We start from the raw sequence: 27079 nt of genomic DNA, 5'->3' as shown, positions 1-27079 counted from the left end.
ATGGCCTTTTTTTTTCCGGTTTCTTTAGAACCAGCTTCAAGTGAATTTATGTTGATCCCTTCTTTTCAGCTTTTGAAATTATAGCTCGTTGGCTAATCTAAGTAGAGTAAATATTGTTTTTAACCTTTAACTAACACAATGGCCTGCACACATGTGCGGGCAACATTTTAGTGATTTCCATAATAAATATGTGTATTGACACTTGATTTGCTGAAATTATTTACACATGTTTTGGCATTTTGCTTGCTTGAGCAATATATTTCCCTACCCTCTATTTGTAACACATTGTGAAGGTTTTAATTCGTAGTAGCAAATAAAACATATGTATACTTGTCAGTGTTTATATTGACCAATTTAAGATGGAAAGCATACAATACGAACTAACCAATAAGACTTGTGATTTTTATGATCTTGAAATGAAAATAGTGTTTGTGAAACCATTAATTGGATGCAAAAATGGTAGTTCATGATATGTTTCTACATACAAAAAAGAATGCTCACTTCAGTTGAAATGTTTGCTATTACGTACGACATGTCAGTAGTGAAGACGTGAAAGTAAAATTTATCATAATGGATTCTATGTGTTCTTTACAAAATTCTGAATATTTTTGTGAAATTAGTTAATAATGATACACCAGATGTTTGGTGAACTATAGTCTACCATTATCCAACATAAGAAATGTTTCAGAAGACTTCTAGATCCCATGAACAATACTGATAACCTAGATAATATAAAATGAGGTAACTACTGTTTTTGTGTCAAAACGAATATTGATTTGCTAGATAATCTATCCCTCTTCGAAGATGAAAGGCAAAATTTAATGAATCACAAATGACCTATGTTACCCTGATTGTAACTTGAGTGCCCATCATTTCTTTGTTAACTTTAAAACAACTGTGGCCTCATACCCTTTGTCATCTATAAATGATCAAAATTTAAGATCAATATTAATCAATAAACCTGTTAATTTGTGTCATGCAAAGAGGACAAAAAAATGATGGATCTCCCACTTGTTTATCAATTTTTTGTGGTCTCTCCTGTTACTCATCCTCTAGGGATTTGATACATATCTTCCTTTTGTTGTCGAGATGTAGCTCCACTGTCACTTAATTAGCACACCATTCATAGAAAAATCTCCTGCTTAGTGGATGCAAATTAAGAAAGACATTTCTTAGTCATGCTGGCTAGGAGGTACATAGGGTATCCTGTTTCCATCAGTTGGTTTCAAAATGGAAGTACAATAACAGCGAGAGAAAATTAGAGGTTCGGGTCAATATAAATTAGAGATGTTGTTGAAGTGAATGTTCGTGGAGCCGGCTGCCGAGCCGGGGGAGGGCGACCAGGACCGGGACTCCGTCAGGCCGGAGGACTCGGACTCCGACGACTCTTCGTTGGGCGTCGAAGGAGACTCCGACGATGACGACGACGCTCCCTCGGAAGCTAGAGGGGGCACGTCGGAGGAGGACGACGATGAAGACGACGTCCCCTTGGTGAGGCGGTCTGCTGCAGAGCGAGCAAGCAGGCGGGAGACTAGCCCGCAACAGGGCGGTTATGGCAGCCGTCCTTGCTACTCCAACGGCTCCACCGGTTCCCCCCGCACGAAGGGGACCTCCGGCGAGGAGTATCTTGGCGGACAGGGTGCTCAAGCTCAACCCGCCGGGGTGAGTTCAATGTTGTTTTAACTATTTCAGTTTTCACGAATTTCACATACTATGCTAATTTACTTCTGTACTTTCCCAGGTCTTCAAGGAAGAGGGGGCAGTCCAGCACCTCGCCGGCAGCCCCGGCCAAGAAACCCCGCCCGACATCGGGCGGGGGTGACAAGGACGCCGCTGACGCGGCGGATACATTGGCGGCACCTGCCACTGGGGACACACGAGTCCCCGACCCAAACTTGCAAGGCACCGGCCCAGTAGCAGGTATCCCCGGGATCGAGCACCCCTTATTCTAATTGATTTTCACTACTGCTTCCTAATGCTAAGTTCCCCGCAGGATCAACGGCAGCCGGCGGGAGCATCCCGGCAACTGGCGGAGATGCGGCTGACGGAGACGCGCACCAAGCCAGTGACAGGACGCGGCAAGGTATTGCTTCATTCTATGTAATGCTTCTTATGTTAATCTGCATCACTTCCCAGGCTGATGCAGGTGTTCATGCCTAGTCGCTAGGGATGCTCCAACTGCACCCGCGCCCACCGAGGTGCGGGTGATCGACCTCACCGGTGAGGACGATGACGATGCCCCGGAGGAGGTTGCCTCCGCCGGAACCCTTCAACAAACTGCCCCGGAGCTTGCCGAGGACGCAACGGTCACTGCGGGGGGTGACGTGGACCAGCCTCTACCTGCCGAGGCAAGCAGCGGTGCTTTGGAGATGCCCCCGAGCCCCCGGCCTGCCCCTTCGGGCGGGCAGGGAGCTGCGGGCCTCGGACAAGTCGGAGGCACGTCGCCGAGCCCTGACGCAGCGTCGGGGTCGCAGACGGCCGTGGCGGGGTCCTCCACATCCGCCGGAGCCGCCTTCAGCCTAGGAGCAGGGGAGCTCGCCGGGCGATCATGGGGCTGAATCACTTTCAACCCCAGTGTGTTCCTACAAGGGTATCAGGTTATCGACAACATCCAGCAGCAGCAACATTTCTTCGTCGACTTCTTCAACGACGCGCAGCAGCACCACGGTCGCGTAGTGGCGGAGCTGGGCACCACACGCCGAGAGGCGGAGGAGCAGCGCAAAGAGCTGCGACGGCGGGAGGAGCTCCAGCAGGAGCAGCAAGCGAGGGCGGCACCCACCGTGCAAGGGGTTCCGGAGGCCGAGGTCCTCCGGCAATTGTGCAACCTATAGCAAGTGCACCAGTGGGAGCTCGAGTTGCTGAAGGCGACGCACGCCAAGGGTGAGGAAGAGCACCAGGCGGCACTGGATTCATTCCAGGAGCGTCTCCGAGAGAAGTCGGACTTGCTGCCCACTACTCCTTGGAGATCCAGCGCCTCCAGCGCGAAGTGGGGGAGCTGGAGAAGGCGGCTGCGACTGCAGCCGAAGCCTCGGCGTGCCGGGAGAAGGAGTTGCAAGAGCAGGCTCGCGCCCGGGAGCGCGAGCTTGCGGGGCGGCTCAAGGCTGCCCAGGAGGCGGGCTCGTCCCTTCAAGGCGAGCGCGACATGGCGCGGTAGAAACTTCGCCTTATCGATGAGGACAATACAAGGAAGGCGTCCGAGATCGGTAGGCTGAAGGAGGAATGCCGCGAGCACAAGCTTCAGGCCCAAGAGGCTCGGGGCACATGCACCGAGCTGCGGGCCCGCAGGATTGAGGAGGCTTCCAGCCTGAAGAAGCGGGCAGACTCGGCGGTGGAGGCACTGCAGGGGTTCAACATCCCTATAACTTCCTTCGACGGGGCGAACATCGGCAGCTTCACCTCATTCTTCGCGGATTTCGTTGGCCGGCTACACGGCCGGGAGAACTGCATCACGGCTTTCGGGGATCGGCAAGTCGGCTTCACCGCCGAGCAAGTCGCCGGGCAAATCCTCACCCGGGTCCACTCCACCCACCCCGACTTCCCGTTCGGGTCGGTCTTCGACGCCTGGTCAGACGAAGATGAAGCCAAGACCCACCGGGAAGCGGTCCCGGGCGTCGTGGACGAGATGGTGGCACGAATGCAGAACAAGGCCGATAAAGCTAAAGTTGCTGACAAAGATGCCGCCGGAGGGGGTTGTCGCACTAGTGGCCCATGGGGCCCCACTGGTACGGGACTCGTGGTTTGCAACTAACGAGACCCGGTAGGCCAGCTCCCCGGGAGGGGCGAACCCGGGAAGCTACCAGCTTGCACCCCCGCAACTAGCCAGGCACCTGTACCCGGGTGCCTCCCTTGGGGGTTGCAGGTGGGGCCGACGGAACAGTGGAGACAAGACGAGACAGCGGGCGCAGTGCAATTAATGCGTCAGCAGGAGTCACATCGGCAGGGCTAGTCTTGCCCAACAAGTCTAGAGCGGCTACCCTAAGAAAGATTTTATTTATGATACACAATGGCTTGGGCGCTGTGTCGGAGAACGGGTCTCCGGGACCGGGGATGCTGGGCACCCCCTTGTTGTTCGGTGAGGGGCGAGGCGAGCGCTCCAGCGATCGCTGGCGTGACGTAAGACACGAAGTGTGGACACTCGGATTTACCCAGGTTCGGGCCACCCGGAGGTGTAACACCCTACGTCTTGATTAGAGTTGTATTCACGAAATGTGTGTGTTCTTATAGATTTTGCCGAGAAGTTCCCGGGTGAGCTACTTGTTCTTCTAAGGGATTCTACTATGAACGGAGCACTACTGCCATCTACTGACTGGGGTTCGAACCATTTGACCGATGGCATTGGTCCTCCTTTTATAGTCAAGGGGATACCACAGGTGCCGATGCATGTAGCGTGACATGTTTTCTACACGCGTGTCATTGCCACAAAACTCACCCTACTGTAGATCCATGCTGGGCTTCATGCAGCGCCCAGGCCACTGTGCATTGTAAATAAAACGGCTCTTAGGGTAGCCGATCTAGACTTGTTGGGCAAGACTAGCCCTGCCAATATGACTCTTGTCGGGTCATTTAATGCACTGCGCCTGTGTGGTCTTGTCTCCACTATTCCGTCAGCCCAACCTGCAACCCCCGAAGCCCCGGTACCCGGAAGGCGCCCCGGTACCGTTGCCCGGCAAGTTGCGTGGGAGTGAATTGGTAGCATCCCGGGTTCGCCCCTCCGGTGAAGCCGGCCTAGCGGGACCTCATCAATTGCGACCCGCGCGTCCCGTGCCAGTGGGGGCCCCGTGGGCCACTGGTACGACAGTAGCCCCCGGGTGTGGGCCGGCAACCTTGAGCTCCCGGGCAGTATCATCCTCATTCGGTTGCCGAGCTACGCCCTCCCGACGCGTGGGTCCCCAAGCCAAACTAGGAACCCGACCCCGTAGGCCGCCATTACGCCTCCTTTCATCGGAACGGGAGGGGCGGGTGCACGATCTGTGGCCCCACTATCCTTTTGTGAGCAGGGAGTTATGGCCACGTTGCGCATCCGTCTTGATTCCTCCAAATCTTTAGGGCGCTTGATTATTGATCGTGGGGGGCGTCCGTTGCAATTCCGCCTGCCAGATATAAATACCCAGGGGCGGCGTCACAAGAACTCCCCTCCGCCACTGCCCCTGCCGTTGCCTCCCCCAAGCCCCTTGTGCTCCAACCCTCGAGAAGCCTCCCCCCCCCTGCCTCCTCCCTCCCTCCACCAATGGCACCCAAAGGCCCAGCACATCCCAAGGGCGCCAGCGGCAAAGGAGAGAAGTGCAGCAAGAAGGAGATGTTGGAGCGAGAGCGCAAAGACAAGGAGAAGAGGGCCCAGTTCGCGTTCTTCAAGCCTGGCTACAACAGCGAGGCTGTGGAGAAGCTGCGCTTGGCGGTGGCCACCAAGCTCAACGAGCACGGCCCGACGCGCATCCTGCCCGTCGGGTCGGATCTCGGCGAGCACTACTACCGGGTGTTTGTGAGGTTCATCCTTTCCGGGTTCGTGCCGCCGCAATCCCGTTTCCTCCATGCCATCCTCTCCGCGTACCGCCTCCAGCTGACGCAGATTCACCCCACCTCCTTCTTCAAGCTCGCCGTCTTCCAAGACCTTTGCGAGGCGTTCGTGGGGGTGATGCCGTCCGTGGTGTTGTTCCGCCACTACTACTACCCTCGCGTCGAGAAGGGCGAGGCAATGTCTTCCGGGGTCTCGTTCCGGTTCAAAGACTGGCTCAAATCGGAGTTCATCGTCACGGAGGACCGGAAGATCGAGACGGAGTGGCGCGCGGACTAGTGTTGGCTCTATATCGAGGAGCACGACGAGGCCTACACCAAGCTCACCGCGCTGCCGAAGAAGTCCCGCGACTCACGGGACCGCGACGCCAGGGACGCCGAGCTCACACCGATTTGCGACAAGATCGTGGCGCTGCGGCGCGCGAGGCTCACGGATCTGGACGTAGCCTGGAGCTTCATCGTGAGGCGCATCGTGCCGCTGCAGCACCGAACCCACCCGGTCAGGACCTACTCGGGGGAGGGCAACCGGATGAGGCTGCAGCGAGGCGGGCTGACGATGGAGCAAATCCGAACATGGCTCAGGGGGATCACCGGCGACAACTCCCCCTTTGCCGGGCTTCCCTTGGGTGGGATAGCGCTCCACGTGAATGTCGCCAACCCGGGAGCCATCAACTACCCACCCTGCAACGAGTGGGGAATCATGGTAGGGACCCCGTCGAGCAGCCCTCCTCCGCGACCAAGGGCCCGGACCGGGAAGCAACCGGTGGCCGAGAGTGAGGAGGAGGACGACTCGGACGGGGATTCCGAGGGGCCGGTGGGCGCCTCTGCTGGCTACAACGTCTCCCGCGAGGTCGCCGACACATCGGGGGACGAGGGGTCCCGGGGTGCTGACAGCCCCGCGGAAGGGGACAGCGACGACAACGACGTCGTGCCCCTGTCCCGCCTGCCCGCCGTGCAACGGAGCCAGCGCGGGGCAGCCCACCAGCCCGGGGGGCGCTTCCTACGGGAGGAATCTTCGCCGACCGCCGGCTGGTGTTGAACCCAGTGAAGTAAGTTCTTCTCCCTTAGCCCGTGCTTCCTGTTTTCCTTAACATTCTTTCGGCGAATAATTCTTCTTGCTTCAGGCCAGCGGGGTAGAGGGGTCCAGTGAGCTCTCCACCGGCAACCTTGAGCAAGAAACTGCGCACAACCCCCGGCCCGAGCGGGGGAAGCCTCTAGGCCGGGACGGGGGGCGCGGCGACGGCGGCAGCAGTGGGTGGGGGCGGCGCCGCCCACACCGTAAGCAAGCCGGCGGCCCCGGGAGCAGGTATGCCTGGCAACCCAGCCGCCTATGCCTCTCTCTTTTTCTCCTTTCAGCGTCTAATACTCCTTCCTGCTTTCTTATCCAGGACCGGGAAGTGTTGCCGGGGTCGACCCGGCAATAGACGAGGGCGGCCGCCAAGAGGTGACCGACGCAGAGGGAGGGGACACCGCGCAAGGTACGCCATATCCGCCATAGTATTCCTCCCCGTTACCTTTTCTTGTCTTGTGCTTTACTTTTTGACAATCCTCCTTGCAGCCCCTCCTGCCGCCGCAACTGCGGGAGCGGGGGCCGCAGAACTCACCCCAGGGAGCACCGCGGCGGACGCGGGGGCCGCCCCTGAGGTGACGGTGGAGCAAGCCCCCATCGGACAGAGCGGGGGAGGAGGCCACTATAAGAGAACTCATATACTGTGACGAAAATCCTCATGACAATGGCTGGAAGCGTCACAGAAACATGTAATTTGGTGACGTTTTACACCTACCGTCATGGTTACTGTAAATCAGTGAAGCTCGCAGATCACCGTCACACATTGCCATATTCTGTGACGGTGGCGATAACTTCCATGACGAACGTGGTAGCGTTACAGATGATTTGAATCAGTGACGCTCGTAATTTTGTCATGTAACATCTATCGGAGGATCCATGGTTAAGGGTCCAGCGCTGCAAATAATAGTTAATCAGTACTCTGGTATTGGATTATTGGCTCGCACATCAAGCTACCCTATGCCCCATCGTGTGTTCGAGTCCCAGCGGCTCTGTTTTACCAGTTTTACCAATTTTATTGGCCGCTGCTGTAAAAATATGAAAGTTTCGAACACACGACCCTCTCTATCAATTCCGAGATGTAAAGCCACTCAGCTAGTTGGTCTGATTTCGCAGAATAAGTGCAACAATTCTTTTATATCACAGCATGCAAAAATAAAGTTAAAAAATTGTCTAGCGAGTCGAACTTGCGACCTCGGAGGATCCAACATGCAAAGTTACCGCTCTGCTAGACAAGTTGTTTTTGGTAATACATTTGGTGCAATTTTTTTTGTTACTATAGACAACGAGACAAGGTGCGACTTGATGAAATTTAGCATGTTTTCAGATGTTTCTATCTTTCCTTTTTCCTTTTTCTACGCGTTCTTGTTTCGTTTCAATTGATTCCAGATTCACAACTCTGTTTGGTAGCTTGTAAGGATTTCTGAGATAAGACTCAGATTCCTATGTTTTTTGTGTCATGCTTGTGATAGTTTGTGAGAAGTGAACTCGGAGTAATCCATTTTTTGATAGATACTCAGTAAATCATGGATGTAAACTCAGAATCCTATTTTATGAATTTAAAATCAGCATCTTTTATATCATCGTGTCTACTGTTTTTTATGATATGAAGTGTATATGTGTTGAAGTGCATATATGCTGTGAAAATCAAGCATGGAGTGCACATATGGTGTCAAATCAATCATGCAATGCATACATGCTGTCGGAAACCAACCATCAAGTGCATAACATCTCTGAGCATATATAACAAGCAGCAAGTGGATATATCCAGGCGCACAAAATTGTATCACTTGCATTTGCATATATTTCATAACTGTAACTTGCATACATACACTCATTGCTACTATTGTAAATTGAATTTTCAGGAACAAAATGAGATACACCACTCATTGCTACTATTACAACTCATACAAGCATTTGGTTGGGTCATGTCTGCCATCTCAGAACATTTCCTGCTAATTATCTCCTATTTTTGCTACTGTCATCTCTGCATTTCGTACTAATTATTACAAGAACGTTAACTCATACAAGCTGACACACATGTCATCTCCATCTATGGTCCCAGTAGGCCGGCGATGCAGCTCTTTGGAGTAGAAGCTGGAGGAAGACAGCGCCGATGATTCAGCAAACAGTGGTCAACATGACTCTCTGCATATTACTCCAGCTCTTTGGAGTACGTTACAAATCAACACTTAGCTACGAGAGTCTTAGTTGTGCATCCAGAGTTGCAATGAAATTTTAAAAATGAAATCATAAAGAAACACGCTTCGGATCATGCTATAACATGTACACCTATATAAAGAAAACCTATTTGCCTAGAACAGGAGCGGAGTAAACTACATTGCAGATAAATAGGTGAATTGCTGAGAAATTACTTAACGAGCTATATACCAGTACCACGCCATCATTTGTTCCGTCCAAAAAATATCAGGGCCTCATGTTTTGTCAAGAAATTGGTGCCAACACAAAAACCTACTTAGTACTTTATGCCCTGAAATTCAATGGACTGGAGTTCCTGTCGTGCATAAGAGAATGAGTGCATATCTTAATTCCATTTAGCTTTAAATTCCATCAACATTAAATGTAATAGTCTCAATGTACAAAAAACAAAAACTATGAGAAACATAATAATCCATCCAACCTGCTATCGTAGGATGGAAGTACCAGCAACAACGGCGGCCAATGCCCAGCCTTCTCTTCAAGTCTATTAGATTTGTGATTCGATGAACAGCCTGCAAAACATTAAGGAAATCATCTACTAAAACCACAAGAGTGCATAGTGTGTTGATAACAAACTTCATAAGGCACAATCTTCTCCAGCAAGGAGGCAGGATTCAGCAGTCATAATACCACAGAACTTGGCAAATTTGAATATGTACCAGAAACCCGGGGCCGAGCTGCGACGGCGGCGATGATGTGGGGCAGGCTGCGAGGAGACGACGGCGGTGATGCTGGTCTTCAACGGCGGGGCGACTCGGGGCAGGGCTGCGACGGCGGCTGGGCGGTGATGGGACGGTCCATGGACGGGGGGAACGTCGGCGGGCCGGGAATTCGATGGTGGCTACGCGGGGGCCGTCCATGGATCTTGGCGACCGGAGCAGTGGCGGCCTTGGCAGGCGGAGGCCGCAGCGGGTGGACGAGATCGAGACCGGACGTAGATCGGGAGAGAGAAGATGCGGTCGGGACATAAGTGTTTCGGGACTGCCTAGCGCGGCCCTGCTTCGTTAGCGCCGTGCGGCCTGCTCTGGCGTCAGCGACGCCGCTCGCTACCCTGCCCGCCACAGAGGGGATGTGGCAGAGAGAGGGAGAGAGATCGCAGGAGAGAGATCGGGAGGAAGATGCAGTCGGGCTGGAGATTGGAGATGCACACGTTTACTCTTTGTATAAATACATTCTTTTGGAACTAAGGCCAAAAGAGCCAAATTATATCTAAAAATAAGACCAAATAATCATCAATGTAAAACATTTTCATTTTCTGTGGAACATTTTTGTTTTCTACTTTAATGGCAAAAAAGAAGTATTTTTTAAAACAAGTATCAAAAATTTGATGTTGCGCCTTCGATGGCTTTGGTTCCAATGGACGAACCCTGCCCGCCATTGGCCTGGGGCTGCCATGACCTGCTCAGATTCGGATATGGATCTCTTCACGACATCAACTGTCATCATTGTGGGCAACAGGATGAAGACAAGCTTGTGGCACGATCATTGGTGTGCAGGGACGAAGGGTGTGCCACTCAAAGATATGTTTCCAAACCTTTATGCCATTGTCTCGAGGAAGAGAAAGACCCTCCGTAAAGAGTTTCAGGATGGAAACCGGTTTCTCGCTCTCGGATCCATGTCCACCACTGTTCAGATTACGAGTTCGTCGCCTTGTGGGTCCTGATCTGAGACTTTTCACTCTCCCGGAGATCGACGATGCTATCACGAGTCGAGGCAAGTTTGGATTGAAATCATTAAGGGAAACGAGTTTAACAAGCCTGGTAAGGAGTTACTCGTCGTAGAGTTGTTTAAGATGATACCTGTGAACTCAATGATGTTCATTCTTAATCATGCTACCTCATGTGTCTGTATTGATGTGATATAAGACAATCACAATTATAGACCATATATGTACAATTTTATACCGTGTTTAGCGAGTTTGGTTTTCAACTGAGACTGTCAAATTTATAAATCATACATGTTCAATTTTATTACCGAGATTAACGAATTTGCTTTTGAACTCGTTATGTTATCATATCTTATTATTTATGTAACAACTATACAATAGATACAATATCCTACTAACTTAAAAAACTACTCCAAGGGTATATAATATTAGGAAGTAATTTCCTATTTGTTGAAATTAAATTTACTCGCCCCATCCCATATTAAGTTCCCATATTAAGTGACTCAAATTTGCCCAAATATAGATGTATATACCAAAAAAGGGTCTAGATAAATGTAGTATTTCGGTACTTAATATGGGACGGAGTGAGTATTTGTTTGAGAAAAAAAGGAATTTTCTCTCCATCCAAAACTTGTTCCCTCCACTTTTCTCAAAAAATCACTCGAAATATCACTTTCCCTCCGCCCAAAAAATAGATTTCCTTCCATTATTCCAATTTTTTTTACCGTGTCTACCTATGACCCTATGTGTTGGTGAGCAAGATTTTTATCCCCACGCCATCTTCTAATTAAACCAGCGCGCCAGCACCTCCTAATTAAACTGCCACGAGCCACCTCCTCCTCCCCAATTTTCTCTCCTTGTCTCCACGATTTTCTCCAGCGACCAGATCCACCAGCCACCCAAGTCTGCTACATCCCGTCTCCACTGCCGGATCCCCCCCGAACTGTGCCCCCCCCCCCCCCCCGCGCACTCGCCTGAACACTGCCGCCTCACCCGTGAGAACGCCACCGGCCGCCTCCCCTGCAACGACAGCGTGGCTCGGTAGAGGCAATCAGTTTGTTCCTTTTCTTCACTTCTCCTCCCCTCTGTTTCTTGCTTGTCTCGTTTTTCTTCCGAAGACTGCCGCTTGTTTCCCTGTACCATATGCAACCGCAGTGAGATGTTACATGGATCTATGTGGATTTGGGATATAGATTGGGGTTTTATCTTTCTCTGTGCTGTGTGATTCATGTATGCATATGCTTTCAATGAAGGAAAGATCCGGAGTTGTAACCGACCTGATCCATGAACTCCAGAATTTTCTCTCTTTTGAGCAAAACTCTCGAATTTCCTATGTAACCCTGCTCCGGTTCTGTCCTATGTAACCCTGCTCCGGTTCTCAATAGCATCAAGTATCTAACATTCATTCTGGTATACTCGCAATTACACTTGCTTATGTACTCAAGAAGACCATGACGTGCTGCTGGAGATTGGGAAAGAACCCAGACCACAACCAAAAATGGCCTTAAAAGGGTTGACCTGTTTGGTTGACATATTAATAGGAATGCGTTCACTGTCCTCGTACTTGAGACTTGCTCAAATCATGAATTGAAGTGTGCTATCCTCCTGTGTTTTTTCTGGCCAGATTCTACTCGTGTAATGGGCACGCTGTGTAATTGGTATGGAGCATGTTTTATTCTCCGCGTACATATGAAGTGCTCAAATCACTGCAGCACCATGTGATTATTCTCCGTGTACATATATAGCACATGTGCGTTAATGCTGATCTTAATTTGCATGTGGGGCTGCTAATAGTGCTGTTCTTCTCCAATAAATATATATCCTTCTCTCTGTGTTATGTTTTATTTTCATGAGCTATGGAGATGATACAACCCCATTAGTAGCCTGAAGATAACTTAGGTACTTAGTATCAGCTTATATTTTTTCTAGATTATTTTGTGTACTTTTGTTCCAGTTTACATATTCTTATTCTCCGCATGCATGTAGGTAGAGGAAAAGCTGGAAGCAGGGTAAAGGCAATTTGTACTCGAGATGCAACATCTAAAGGTTCTGTACTCTTATTTCATTTTGTCGCGGGCTTGAAAATCTGCGGGAGTAAAAAACCATTGCCCGCTGAATCTCGTTATTACATTATTAGTATTCTGGAGCTGCTAGTTGTAGGTTGTTTTGATCAAGCATATTTTCCGAATGAATCTTTTTAATATATGATTAGCATTCTGGACCTTCTCTATGCTGATTCGCCTCAAAGTTAGTGTAATTCAGAATTTGTTTTTGTGTGGTTAATTCTTGTGCCCACTCGGATTGTGCCTTGGTGTTACAGACAACAACACATCATAATTAATCTGAGTAGAGTTTCTTTTTATTTTTTTTCTGATACTACAAAGAAAAGAAAGTTTTCGGATGACTACATAATCTGATGTGATAATATCATTTCCACATCACATATAATTAATGCTTTTGTTACTCCCTCCGACCGGTATTACTTGTCTCAAATTTGCCCAAATACGGATGTATCTATGTGTAAAAAGCGTCAAGATACATGTAATATTTCGAAAAGTAATTCTGGCCGGAGGGAGTATTGTTTTCTGTTTACATGTGCCTTTGCATGATTGTCTTCACTAAAGAGATAAAAAAATTACTAGCCGCATAATTTACATTACTCAGTTAACATGTTTCCTGTTTTTATGAATATTCTCGCGTAATGATAACAATAAAATCGACAAAAATACACATATCAATAACACTAAAATCGACAAAAAGACACATATCAACAAAAAAGATTGGCCACATGAGCGAGGAAGCACAAATTGCTTATGTGAGATTTGTTTCCCCTCTATTCTTGCTGACATTAATTACTTTTGGTATTACTTGTTATTTCTTGATATCCATAAACCCCGATTCAATATATTGGAATATTGTTATATTATTGTGGGATTTAGATACTTTGTGCAATGCTGTTGTGTTGTTGTTGCCGCTGCTGCGGGCCGTTGCTGCCCGCTACTGCAGGCTGCTGCTGCTGTTGCCGCTGCCCCTGCTGCATGTTGTTGTTGCTGCTGGTGCTGCTGCTTCTTGTTGTTACTGATACTCCCGTTGTTGCTGTCGTTGCAGGCTGTTTTTGTTGCCATCGTTGTGCTATTTTTTTTTTGCTGTATGTGTTTCTGTTGTTCCTGCCTCCTTTAATCTATTGCTCTCATATATGCTTCTGTAAGTTTATTTCACATGTCAACTCTCTCTTACTTGACCATGGATGTTTTCTTCTACAGACTGCTATGGAAAATAAGTGTGAGGAAGCACGGTCAGAAGGTGGGCACATAGTATTTGTTACACAGATTGTGACTGAAGTTCTAAGTAGCATACCGCCTCAAGCACCTTACTTTCAAGCATGGGGTTGCAATCAAGACCGGGGAGTTCTAAGCCCTCCGCTTCTGCACTACGCATCCAAGAGTTAGAAGAAATAGTTCAGCAACAAGATAGAGAGGCAAATGAGATGTACTAGCAGGAGTTAAACAAGAAAGTTGAAGCACAATAGTCTGCACTTCAAGAGATGAAAAGGAAGCATCAAGAAATTGAAGCTGTGAAGAAGAGCCAGCAAGAAAGAGAAGGCTTGGGCAAAGAAGCTGGCGGAAACAGATGGCCTTCTTAGTTTTTCTCTTACGAAAACAAGGTGGATGAATGCCATCATTCTGTGCTAGTAGCTTGTTCTTTATACCTCACTTTGGAATCATTGAGACGTAATTTCGTGGTCTTTTGTTATGTCAATTTTTACATTCCATCTTAACTGTCAATTGGCATACTTATCAATGTACAATGTAACATCGTTGTTATTTAACTATACGGTTATTTTTATGTCAGTTCAATTTAGCAATTTTTATGTATTACAACTATATTTAAATCCTCAGTTTCTTGTAATGTAATTTCAGATCAATATTATTGGAAAAACAGAAATAAAATTGAATAATATATTTGGCAAAAATAAACAAATTGGATTAAATATTCCCCATAAATTTCGGTCAAAAAAGATATTCCCAATCAATTAATTTGGAAAATAAAATATCATATTAAAAAAATCACCTTCCATCCGTGACGTTAATAGTGACGTTTGTAAAATGCTCGGAGCTGACGTGGCACAAAGTCAGTGACGTTCTAGCGTCACCGAAATCGTGTAGTGTGACATACTGCTAGGTAATGTGTGACGTACATAGGCGTCACTGTATTCGCTCATCAATGACAATCTCAGGAAAGTCACCGAAAATCAAGTATTCGGTGACGTTGCTTGCACTTAGCGTCACCAGGATGAATCAATGACGATGGTTGTGACGCTCAATAAACGTCACAATGTGGTTTTCCATGACGTTTTCTGCTAGTCAATGACGTTTACATATCGTCACATGAGGTCTGATCTCTTGTAGTGAGGGGACTCTCCCGACGGCCAAGCCATGACCCGGTGTTGACCGGGGAGGCAGCAGCCACCGAGTCCGAGCCCCTCAACCGCGCCGCGATGGAGGCCCGCCGTGAGCGGCCGCCCAGCCCCCAGGCGGAGGCAAGGGACGAGCTCGCGGCCAGTGAGAGCGGAAGGACGTGCTCGCCTTCATCGGCACCCGAGGAGGTGGTGCGGTCACAGACCGTGGCCGCGGGAGCCTCCTCGAGTTCCGGGGCGATCGCGGGGGCAGGTTGGGGTCCCCTAAACTGGGACTCCAGCATCTTCGACCAAGGGCACGAGATCATCGAGGGCATCAAGCGGCATCAGCTGGGGTTCATCAGCTGCTACAACAGGGTGCGCAAACAGCTCCCGGTAGCCCAGGGCCGGCTGGACGGCGCTCGGGAAGAGGTTGAGGAGCGTCGGCAGGAGTTGGCGCGCCTCCAGGAGGTGATCCGGGTGGCGTAGCAAGCCCGGGCTGAGGGGGAGCACCAACAGGTGCTCGAATTGCTGGAGGCGGCGCGTCTTCTCGCCGAGGGGGAGCACCAGGAAGCACTAAGGGGTTTCCAGGAGCGCCTCGAAGAGAAGAGCAGGCTCATCTCCAGCTACTCCTCCGAGATCCAGCAGTTGCGCCAGTAACTCGGGGAGCAGGCTGCGGCGATGCGAGCCGCGTCCCGGGAGTAGGAGTTGCAGGAGCAGCTCCAAACCCGGGAACGCGAGTTCCAGGAGCAGCTTAAGGCCACGACCGACGCCAACGCAGCCCTCAGGGGTGAGCTAAACGTCGCGAGGAACGATCTCCGAGGAACACTCGAAGAAGGCATCGAAGATCTCTGAGCTGAAGGATGAGCTCAGGAGACAGAAGGCAGAAACCGAGCTCGCCCGCCGCAACCACGCGAAGCTCGGGAGCCAGCGCCAAGAAAGCACGGCCCTGCTCTGCAGGTTGATGGAGGTGGGGAACGAGTCGCTGGCGAAGCTGGGGGGTACCCCTGGCAGCCATCGACGGCAGCGACGTCAGCACCCTCATCCCCTTCTTTGCAGAGTTTGTGGGAAGGCTGATGGCCGTGGAGGACCGCATCCGCAGCTTTGGAGACCGGCAAGTGAGCGTCGCCACGTCTCAGGTTGCCGGCGCCATCTAGCCGAGGGTCCACCAGGCCTACCCGGAGTTCCCCTTGGGGACCATCTTCAACAATTGATCGCCGGAGGAGAACAAGGAGGAGCACACCAACGCCGTCAGCCGCTTCGTTGACGAGATGGTCGCGCGGATGATGGGGTAGGCTGGTGCCGGTGATGATGAGGAGGAGGCCGCCGCCGAGGAAACGACCGCCGCCGCGGGAGCACCCCCCACGTAGTTGTTCCTTGTATTTTTTTCACCTTTCCCGTTTTTGCTTACACCCCTATAACTGGCGCGAGGTGCCTTACTTTGTGTTAGCCCTTTGTCACTTTGAATGCTTACCGTAAACTCGTTTGTTGGAATTTTACTTCCAATGTTAATTTACTAGCTTTTCCGCCTATGACTAGCTTGCCGGGGAGGAGCTCTGTCTTTCCCGTGCTTTAACCTTGTGTGTCCGGAGACTTGCCAATTGCGTGCTTGGCCAGACTAGGGACCCGAGACGGACCCACGGTGCCAACCTAGGGCCAAACAGCAGCGGCTAGCCACTCCGCCTGCGGGTTAACTACCCCAGCGCGCACGCCTCCGTGATGGACCCGCGAGCCACGTGTGGGGGGCGTCCTCCCCCTGCAAGCGTCCTTCCTACACTCCGGCTACACGGGGACTGAGCTTACCTTGGCAAACCAGTGTGACTAAAGGAAGAACTAAGGACTCGAAACAAAGTACTTAGCTTTCCGTTCTCTTCCCTCCTGGAGCACCTCGTTGAGAGCTGTGGCAAGGACGCGGTGGCAGTGCACCCTCCAGCGGCACACACGGAGGCATGCGTCTCTTGCATTGCCATCTCTGGTGTCCTTCCATAAGTGATGTGGCAGGGCTGCGATGGTGGGAACACCCTCAGCGACAAGCACAGAGGGATGCACCACCATCACCTCTCTGTGACATCACTTGCTTTCTTGCCCATTGCTGGTGTCGCGTTTGCTCCGGTCTTTAAATAGCCAGGGTGCTGCCCTTGCAGCCACGCGCGCGGAACGGCCGGTTGATGCGTGGAGGCACTGGCCCTGTCTCAGAGTCCTACATCAAGCCTCGAAGTAATTGCCATATGCGTGCAAATTACCTGCAAGACGATGACACCCGTGACTGCTCCACGAGCGTCACAGTGCGCCTTCGTCCCCGCCTTTATCCTGCATGTTAGATCCTTGCAATGCCCAGAAAGTTTTTCAAAATGCACGAAAAAAGACAACACTAATTGGATAACCTCCTGCCTCCCAGCCCCCGAGTACAAAAGAGTCGACCTCAGGCTTGGGTGTGAGCATCTTTTCTATTCCAGGGTGCCGTGCAGGCACGCAGAATGTTGTGAACGGGTTCACCAACTGCTGGGCCTCGTTCAACCCGGGAACGAGCTTGGTTTTCGGGGTTCCGGCAGCCCCCCTGCTCACAGCCAAGGATGAAGAGACAGTTCGGTGCACCTAGAGAAGGAGACAGAAGACACATTAATAGCAAAGATCAATATTTACTAATGCAACACTTATCTTTATTCATCTTTGTGCTAGCGGATTACAATCGGGCCTTGCCCGACTACACTACCTTAAAGAGGCACGCTGCCGCAGCGTCACCTGTGGGTAAGGCATCACCGTTTCATGGGTAGAATTTGCGCATGTGCTCAATGTTCCAACTATTGGGCACCGGCAAGCCTTCTTCGGTTTCCAGCCGGACAGCCCCCGGTCTGGTCACCTGCACTACCCAGAAAGGGCCTTCCCTGTTTGGAGTCAACTTGTTCCCGGCCTTCGTTCTTTGTATCCGGCGCAGGACGAGGTCTCCAACCTCTAGCCCCCGGGGACGGACTCTCCTGTCGTGATAACGACGGAGCCCCTGCTGGCAGCCTGCAGCTCACACAGCAGCCCGGCATCGAATCTCCTCGATAAAGTTAAGGTCGTCAATCCTCTGCGCGTGTTGGCTCTTGTCGCCGTACGTGCGTACCCGAGGTGACCCATGCTTGAGCTCGAGGGGCAGCACAGCTTCTGCCCCGTAGACGAGGGCAAACATAGTTTGGCCCGTCGCCCGACTTGGTGTGGTCCGTATCGACCACGGCACGGGCTGGAGTTCTTCAACCCAGTGTTTCCCGTGGCCCTTGAGCTTGTCAAAGGTTTTCGTCTTGAGCCTCCACAGTACCTCTGCGTTGGCGCACTCCACTTGCCCGTTGCTCGTTGGATGAGCGAGGGAGGGCAAAGTAAATTTTAGTGCCCATGTCCTCGCAGTAATCATGGAACACCGCATTAGTGAATTGCGTGCCATTATCGGTGATGATGCCATTAGGCACACCAAACCGGCATACAATGCCCTTGAAAAACTTGATGGTCGCCCGTGCTGTGACAGCTCGGACGGGCTCCACCTCGATCCACTTCGAGAACTTGTCGATGGCCACAAGGAGGTACTCGTAGCCACCGACAGCTCTAGGCAACTTCCCGACGATGTCCAGCCCCCAGACCGCGAACGGCCACGAGGACGGGATGACTTGCAGGGCTTGCGCCGGCTAGTTGCTCTTCTTGGTGTGAAACTGGTACGCTTCACAGGTCTTGACTAGTCGCTCGGCATCGGCTAAGGCCGTTGGCCAGTACAAGTCGTGCCGGAATTGCTTTCCCAGCCAGTGCCCCGGAGGCCACATGGTGCGAACATGTGCCTCGATGAATATCCTCTAGCAGCGTGCGCCCTTCCTCCTGGGGCACGCAGAGGAGCATAACTCCGTTAGGACGCCTCCGGTAGAGATCCCCATCTACCAGAGCGTACATCTTGGCTTGCCGGGCCACTCGCTCCGCGGCAACGTCTTTCTCCGGGAGGGTTCCGTCCCTAAGGTAGCGAATGATATCCGCCCCCCAGGGTGGTGGTTCCTGGCTTATGCATGCCACGAGCTTGGTGGCTTGGTGCCCCGCAACTGCAGGGTCTCCTTGGGTTGCCGAAGGGGCTTCCCCGGCAACCGTCTTGGGATCGACAGAGGGCTTTAACTGCCTCTCTACGAATACCCCATGAGGCACCTTGCTGCGTTCCGCTGCCCACTTGGACAGTTCATCCGCAACAAAGTTATCATTCCATTCACGTGCTCAAACCGAAGACCCTTGAACTTGGACTCCAGCTTTCGCACTTCCTCCATGTACGCTGCCATCTGGGGGCAGTCGTAGTCCTTGTTCACCTGGTTTATCACGAGTTGTGAATCCCCGCGAACAACCAGGCGCTTGATGTCGAGGGCGATTGCCGCGCGTAGCTCAGCTAGCAACCTCTCGTACTCTGCTGTGTTGTTTGTGGAGTTGGCGAAGTCGAGTTGTATCACGAATTTGAGTTGATCTCTAGTGGCTGACTCGATCACCACTTCGGCACTAGTGCCCGGCAGACAGAAGGCGCCGTCGAAGTACATGAACCAGTACCATTCGTCCAATTTGCCGGGAAGGCTCGCTTCCGGCTCTTCTTCCTCTATCCGTGGACGTCCACTCCTCGACAAAGTCGGCGAGAGCGGTGCTTTTGATGCTTTTGGTATTCAAGAAACGCAGCCCGAACTCCGCCAGCTCCATTCTCCATTCGGCCACCCTCCCGATGGCTTCACTGTTGATGAGGGATCGCTCCAGGCAGAACCCCGACACCACCATGATGCCGTGCGCCTGAAAGTAATGGCGCAGCTTCCGTGAAGCGAGCAGGATCCCAAGCAAAAGCTTCTGGACCTGCGGGTACCGTACCCGGGCATCGCGCAACACCGTGCTAACGAAGTACACGGGGTGCTGCACTAGCCTCTTGCGGGGGGCCACCTGAGTGGACCGCCCCTTGGCTCTCGGGGCAGAGGTGGTAGCCTGGGGTTCCTCCGGCTCGCCGGGAGCCCCCGGCCCCCCTGTCTTAGCCCCCGGGACTTGTTCTTCCCTCTCGGCAACGAGCACGGAGCTCACTACCTGGTCTGTCGCTGCCAAGTAAAGCAGCAACGGCTCGCCCAGCTTGGGGGTGACGAGGATCCGCGGTGACTTCAGGTACTGCTTCAAGTCCTGGAACGCCGCTTCCGCCTCAGGGGTCCAATTGATTGGGCTCTTCTTCTTCATCACCTTGAAGAAAGGCAGGGCTCGCTCGCCCAACCTTGAGATGAAACGCCCGAGCGCCGCAACACAGCCGTTGGGACGCTGGACGTCTCTGACCTTGCGGGGTGCCTCCATCTTCTCGATCGCCTCGATCTTCTATGGATTGGCTTCGATTCCCTGGTGAGACACCAAGAAGCCCAGCAAGTGCCCCGAGTCCACGCCGATCATGCACTTCTCAGGGTTAAGCTTGAGCTTGATCCTGCGGAGATTATCGAATGTCTCCTGCAGGTCGTCGACGAGCGAGTCCCTGCGCCGTGACTTGACGACGATATCGTCCATGTAGGCCTCGATATTCCGGCCTAGCTGGGGTCCCAGACACTCGCGCAAAGCGCGCTGAAATGTCGAGCCCGCGTTCTTCAGCCCAAAAGGCATGCATGTATAATAGTAGCAGCCAACCAGGGTGATAAACGTTGTTTTCTCCTCATCTTTGACCGCCATCTTAATCTGATGGTAGCCAGAGAAGGCATCCAGAAAGCATAAAGACTCACAACCAGCTGTGGAATCTACTATTTGATCGATCCGAGGTACGGGGTAGGGGTCCTTGGGACATGCACGATTGAAATCAGTAAAATCTACACACAGGCGCAATTTATTCCCAGCCTTAGGGACTACAACAAGATTTTTTAACCAAGTAGGGTACAACACTTCCCTGATTGCCCCGGCATTCTTGAGCTTCTCCACTTCTTGCTGGATGAAGTCCTTGCGTTCCTGGGCTTGCCAGCGAACCTTCTGGTTGATGGGCCGCGCGTCTGGCCGCACCGCCAGCCGATGCTCGATCACCTCCTTGGGGACTCCGGGAAGATCTGACAGCTCCCAAGCGAACAAGTAGGAATTCCCCCGGAGAAAGGCGATGAGGGCGCTTTGCTATTTGTCGCCGAGGCTCACACCGATGGAAACGGTACGCACCTCATCGCCGGCATGCAGGGCCCCTTCTTGACCTTGGCGCCCTCTTCCTTCAGCTTCATGCGCTTGCTGACGCGCGGGCTAGAGCTGGTGCTGGCCCCGGCGTCCCGTCCGGGAGCGGCTCGTGGCTTCTTCTGTGCGGGCTGCTCGCCCGCAAGTGGATCCTCGTTCCCGGCAACGTCATAGTCGCTGGGATCCGCCACTGCGGAGGCCTTTATGACCTCGCCCACGCACCAAGCAGCGTCCTTCAGGTCGCACTTGATGGAGAGTACACCGAACGTTGACGGCATCTTCATCACGCCATAGGCGCAATGGATTGCCGCCATGAACTTGATCAGCGCCGGCCGACCAATAATCCCGTTGTACGCTAACGGGGTGTGAGCCATGAAAGGGAAACCTTGCCCCTATATGGGTTTTGATGAATGATGACAATATGGTTGAGGAACTAATGAATTATACGGAGTGTTTCAGGTTTTAGTTCCTCAGAAGAATTGGTTTAACCAGCATCGACGACCCCTAAAAATTGAAGTACAGGTACTCGCTTGAAGTATGAAGAACTCAATGAAGAACGGTGAAGAACATGAAGCATAACTTTCTTCATAGGTCTTTCTGTAGCTTTTTCTTCATTTGAGTATAGGAACGCCGTACTATTAAGGGGGGTTTGAATTGTGGAGCTAGTTCAGGTGAAACCTATTCTTCATGTTCAGCTTAGGCGAAAACCATTTTCTGTGTGAGTGTTTTTCGTCGGAGTGAAGAATGAAGCATTTCAGGCTTCACCGAAACTTCCGTGTGAAGTCTTCACTCTGGTTTCAAATGTGGTTGAAAATCTGACGCTTTTGTTTTTGACCACCTAATCTAACCGTTGTGAGACAAACAGATAAAGTGTGAGGTGGAGTCTCAGGGATCACTTTATCCAACGGGTCACAACGGCTAGATCAGCCATGGCCAAGGCTATATAAGACGACCCACCCCGAACAGTTTCGGTGGTGATCCCCAGTGAGTTGTTTTGAAGAACACCAGATAAAACCCTTGGAGCTGAACTGAGCATGAAGAATGGGATCCCCTCTCTAGCCGAGCACTGTAAGCTTGTTACTCTTGGTGATTGGCATCACCTAGATGGCTAGGAGTCAGTGTTGAAGAGCAGTGATTTGCCATCAACCAGTCTGTGAAGGTCCGGAGATCACCTCAAGATCTACCACGAGTAACTGGGCGAGACTTAGGTCTTAGCTCAGGAGGATTGGGTGGACTTGTGTGTCCGCGACTCTTGTGTGACTCAGCCCCCTCTCATACTGTAGCTGCTCTATGGCGCCTCCCATGTTGAGGACAGTGTTCTCCAACACAGTCTTGTCCTCCTGCAGCTGGGCATTCTCCCCCAGTAGTTTACCGGCCTGCTCCTCGGCTAGGTCGGCCCTGGTCATCTCGTGCTCGAGGCAAGACTCTAAGTCCATTGTGTTTGCCTCCATGTTCTCAAAGTGGGTCGTCACCGGGGTTGCATCCTCGTCATTGGTTGTTGCCACGGCCGAGCATGCATGATTCCGCCTTCCAAAGAGGAGGAAGGAGGAGTCCTCGGGAAACTCGTGCCGATAGTCCCGGCACACCTGCGCAAAGGCGCACTGCATGGCAAACTGGAGGCCTTGCTTGAAGGTGGGGTAGCGGCTGATGAAGGTGATATCTGACGTTGTTGGCGCGATCTCACGCCCGCAGATCTTCGCCTCAATCTCCCACCGTGGCTGCCATCCTTCTGGCACGGCGGGCTTGACTCGGCCACTGAACCTGGGAGGTGGTAGGTCGAGGAACGCACACAGTGCTGCCAAAGGGGCACTGAGCAACTGCTCATCGTCGGTGGAGGGGTTGTAGACGTGGGTGAACAGCGGCACGTTGCCAAAGGGTTGTGGTGGGCTTTCCATCTATAGAAAACAAAGAAGGAAAGGAAAGAAAGTGTCAGTGACATGATCAAAAGGTGGGATGTATGTAGAATAAAAGATAAAGGTAGAAGGGTGGATAAAATGACAAGAATTATAATTAAAGGTGGAATTGCAAATATAAAATTGGATGCATGATAATATGTGTATAACATGACAACATGATTATAGTGGTGGTTGGTATAATAAATAAAAAGAAGATATGCATCTGTGGTACAATGGCATAGTATTTAGTGTATATGTAGAAATTAAACAACAAACATGTCATGCATATGTAAGGTGTAAATGCAATGATTTTGATGAATAGGGATAAGGAATAAAGTATATATATAGATCAGATAGGGATAAGAAATATTCCTAAGGTTTGGTCTTATGGTTTGATCTTATCCTAATCCAAGCTAGGGTCACGTTCCTACAGGCAACACATTGCTCTGATACCATCTGAAGCGACCGCCCCCGTACAGGGTTCGATCTCTGTGCTAAATGTGCTAGTCCCTAGATCGTCTCACTAGTGCACACAGTTTCAAGATGTAATATCAAGATACAAAGGTCAAAGTACTTTATTACATCGCATCATCCAGAACTTAATTGTAATTACAAACTTGCATAACCCCTTGGGTCAGCATAACAAATAGAGTTTCAAGATAACAAAATATTGTTTCACAAACGGCAGCGGAAAAAGGAGGAGCGAATGGGCCACAACTACTCCCAAAGGAGAGAGCATGTTGGAATGTAAGCACATGACCCAAAAAACATTGACGAACCTCACTCTTCGTCAGATTCACCTGCATTATTAATTGCAGCCACTACGTGGTCAATACATTGAGTGTATTGGCAAGTTCACCTGGAAGTTATAACAGACCTAACAATGTACATGCATAATTTGGCTAGGTGGGGTTTGGCTATTTGCATAAAAGCATCATTGTTTCATCCTATCATTTTTAACCAAATAGTTTTATTTCTATTGGACACGGGGTAGACACACCCATGCTCCTATTAACCTAGAGCACATTGAGTAGACACATCAATGCTCCTACCCAGTTCAAACCATTCATTTTATTAAGAAATTGGAATGAGTGAGACCTTCCTTACAGCCCCCAAATCTAGTTGCTCATAATTGTCCGTAACCGGGGACACGCCTAAGTATTTAGGTTGACACTCTCGAGAGGTTGTACACATTCCCCACAAGAATTCGACGTGTTAATCCCTTGCTGTCTTCAGGGTAGAGTAGCAACGACATCGACTTCAAGAATTTTCAGAACATAATTCCCCAGACCACCTGAGGGACCCGCGCTCCCACCTATACAACTAGCTCAGTACAATCCCTCGGATCCGGGTTCATATTTCTTACTCCATCCAGCCAGAGCCCATATTAGGATGTGGTTGTACTGGAAGCTACTAAACAAGAAACTAGTCCTGTCTCTGGTTACCCCGGGTGGCATTCCACATTTGTGATGCAAGCGCTCCCCGAATCCACGGAGAGACATCCATGGACGATCCATCCCCGAATCCACGGGGACTCGACTCAGAGGGACCCATAGAAATGGACCTGATGTCGCATAACATCTCGAATACTCAAAGCAGTCCATCCAGGATGGTTCATTAAATTACTTGTTTTGCCATACACTAGGAAAATCATACTTTAATTCAATAACGTCACATTGTAATGATACCACCCTCGTATACTATCATAGCATAGCATTGAATTACCTACGATGGCAATTGGTGGTGAGGACATGGCAAGGGTATCCTATACTATTAGGAGAATCATAGCTAGCATAAGTACAATAATAATCCTAACAATGTAACTAATAAAAACTAGTGCATAATAAAATAATGGGATAATGGTCAAAGTGAACTTGCCTTGATAGCAGTTGGAATTCAAGCACTCTTCATAGTCACAAGGTTCGCTCTCCGAGAAAACTAAAGGAAACAAACAATGCATACATAAACATACAATACAAGCAAAAAGAAATATATGCGATGATGCAATGCATATCATGTGACAAGATTGGGTTGATTTTATTTGAAATAAAACCAGATTATATTTTTGGTCCAAAGCATTAGCAATTAAAATAATTATGCTAGGTTAAAAATCAAGATACAAAATCAAGGGATTAAAACCCTAATTAAGGTTTATTGGCATCAGCCAATTAATTAAATTCAAAAAAATTATTTCTCTGTCCCAATGGACAGAGGACATTAGAACAAATTTTTAGGTACTCATTTCAATTAAAAAGGATTTCTAAATAATTATTTATGAATTAAATGGCATTAAAAGCCTTTCTGTAATTTGACAGTGGTTAAGTTTTTCAAATTTAAATTTAAACTGTGCCAAAAGATTCTACAGGTCAAGAGCTTTTCAGAAAGGTAAAATTTGTCAAATTTGGCCAAAGGGTTTAAAAGTTATAAGCATTTGAAGTTCTAGGGGCTTTTCTGCAAATATGCCATTTAATTTAGACCGGGATTTATGTTTTCATTTTTAACAGGGACACGTGGCGCTTCCTAATTGAACGATACCGGTTCGGGATGGGTTTTAATCTCAGCCATTGGATCTAACCTAAAACACAAGGATGGCCCAGATCTAACCGTACCCCTTCGATTTAAAACGTTTTAATCTCAACCGTTGAACGAGATCCGACGGTCGGGATCGAACATGGGGCTTACCGGCGGTGCTAGGGTTCCGGCGAGGTCTCCGGCCACGTGGGGACGCGGCGGCGGGAATTTCCGGCGAGGCTGGGGGCTCGGGAAAGCGTGGAGGAGAAGCGGCGCGTCGAGACGGAGACGCTGGGGGCGGTGGCTCGCTTCGAGGGGGCCGGGGTTGACGCCCAGGACAGCGGAGACGCGGCGGCGACGTCGGAGCTTCAGTCGTTGGGGTCCTCGGGTCTACGACGCACGGAAAGAGAAACCAAGCGTGTCAGGAGAAGCGCGACGACGAGGCGGATGAAAGAGAGGAGGAGGGGAGGACGATGCCGTACCCGTTCGTCGGCGGTGACCAAGAAATGGCGGTGGCGGCGGGCTTGCTCCGGCGACAAATCTTGGTAGCGTTGGCACGTAATCGACGAAGAGGAAAGGGGGAATGAGAGAGGGAGGCACGGGCTATATAGTGACGCGCGAGGCAAGCAGCGGGGAGCACGGAGGAGACGAAGCACGGTGATGGCAGCGGCGACGGCGCGCGGCGAGATTCGCGGGCGCTTTCCCTGCGGGGAAGAAGACCCTGACAGGCGGGCCCCACCTGACAGTGGCTCGCGGCGGCGCGCGTGACACTGGGCCGGCTCGATCGGTCGGGACTGGGCCGGTTCGGCCCATTTGGCCGGGCCGGTCCGGTTTTCTCTTTTTGTTTCCTTTTCCTTTTTCTGATTTCTTTGATATCTTTTGATTTTGAGTTCCAAATTGATCCAAATAAATTTCAAAAATTTTGTAAAATCATATTATAATATGATTCAACTTTTGGGACTAATTTCCCTTCCAAATAAAATATATAAAAATACATTTTCCCTATAAATGCCTTTAGGGCTTTATAACTATTTAAATAAAATAGTTTTTTCAACTCCAAATAAATACCCAAAAATTATAGGATAGCTTATTTATGCAATAAACCCCTTTTATAAATAAACCCTATGGGTTTAAAGATACAAAGCTCAAATGTGTGAAATGCTAGGGTTTAAAATGAAATAAAACCTTTTTAGAGCCTTTTTGGAATTCAAATTTGATTCAAATATGCAATTGTGGCATGATGCTTATGAATGCAATGCATATGGAAGAGTTTGAAATTTTGGGATGTTACAGACCTAACCCCCTTAAGATGAATCTCGTCCTCGAGATTCGGTTTGGCTAGCAAAGAGGTGCGGGTGGTCTTCTCGAAGATCATCTTCGCTTTCCCATATGGCTTCCTCTTCAGTGTGATGGTCCCACTGAACCTTGCAGCACCTGATAGTCTTGATTGGGTATGTCTCTCAGTTATATCCAAGATTCTGATCGGTTTCTCCTCATAGCTGAGATCACTCTGCAGTGGGACTTCCTCGAGTGGAATTGTATCCCTCCGTGATGTGTCGGCCATCTCGGGATGACACTTCTTCAGTTGTGATACATGGAAGACATTGTGGACATTCGACAGTGCTTCCGATAAATCCAACTTGTAGGCTACCTCTCCTTGG

General features: G+C 50.3%; 2 protein-coding genes and 1 long non-coding RNA gene across 3 annotated transcripts; 2 read left to right on the top strand and 1 right to left on the bottom strand.

Annotated features, from left to right (window-relative positions):
• The first annotated feature begins 1452 nt into the window (after window positions 1–1452).
• Window positions 1453–2558, top strand: LOC104584128 (skin secretory protein xP2-like). Its single transcript, XM_024461396.1, has 4 exons — window positions 1453–1662; window positions 1742–1920; window positions 1994–2083; window positions 2161–2558. The coding sequence occupies exons 1-4, from the start codon at window positions 1553–1555 to the stop codon at window positions 2556–2558; spliced, it is 777 nt and encodes a 258-aa protein (XP_024317164.1). The 5' UTR covers window positions 1453–1552.
• Window positions 2559–6067: 3509 nt separating this feature from the next.
• Window positions 6068–7227, top strand: LOC104584127. The gene is made up of 4 exons (XM_010238267.1): window positions 6068–6463; window positions 6636–6789; window positions 6900–6989; window positions 7070–7227. The coding sequence occupies exons 1-4, from the start codon at window positions 6068–6070 to the stop codon at window positions 7225–7227; spliced, it is 798 nt and encodes a 265-aa protein (XP_010236569.1).
• A 1116-nt stretch (window positions 7228–8343) lies between these two features.
• LOC104583636 lies at window positions 8344–9949 on the bottom strand. The gene is made up of 3 exons (XR_731508.2): window positions 9457–9949; window positions 9219–9309; window positions 8344–8743 (listed from the first exon to the last, which is right to left on the bottom strand). It is a non-coding gene; the product is annotated as an uncharacterized LOC104583636 (long non-coding RNA).
• Between the last annotated feature and the right edge of the window lie 17130 nt (window positions 9950–27079).

Source organism: Brachypodium distachyon, chromosome 3 (assembly GCF_000005505.3).
Source record: "Brachypodium distachyon strain Bd21 chromosome 3, Brachypodium_distachyon_v3.0, whole genome shotgun sequence".
Taxonomy (NCBI): Eukaryota; Viridiplantae; Streptophyta; class Magnoliopsida; order Poales; family Poaceae; genus Brachypodium; species Brachypodium distachyon.
The sequence above is the reverse complement of the archived record's forward strand: the minus strand, read 5'-3'. Positions and strand labels throughout refer to the sequence as shown.

Coding starts and splice junctions, on each gene's coding strand:
- LOC104584128 (XM_024461396.1), top strand. CDS start 1,553: ATGGCAGCCGTCCTTGCTACTCCAACGGCTCCACCGGTTCCCCCCGCA. Junction 1,921..1,993: donor AGGCACCGGCCCAGTAGCAG/GTATCCCCGGGA, acceptor AGTTCCCCGCAG/GATCAACGGCAGCCGGCGGG. Junction 2,084..2,160: donor CAGTGACAGGACGCGGCAAG/GTATTGCTTCAT, acceptor GTTCATGCCTAG/TCGCTAGGGATGCTCCAACT.
- LOC104584127 (XM_010238267.1), top strand. CDS start 6,068: ATGGAGCAAATCCGAACATGGCTCAGGGGGATCACCGGCGACAACTCC. Junction 6,464..6,635: donor CCCTGTCCCGCCTGCCCGCC/GTGCAACGGAGC, acceptor TTCTTGCTTCAG/GCCAGCGGGGTAGAGGGGTC. Junction 6,990..7,069: donor GGGAGGGGACACCGCGCAAG/GTACGCCATATC, acceptor TCCTCCTTGCAG/CCCCTCCTGCCGCCGCAACT.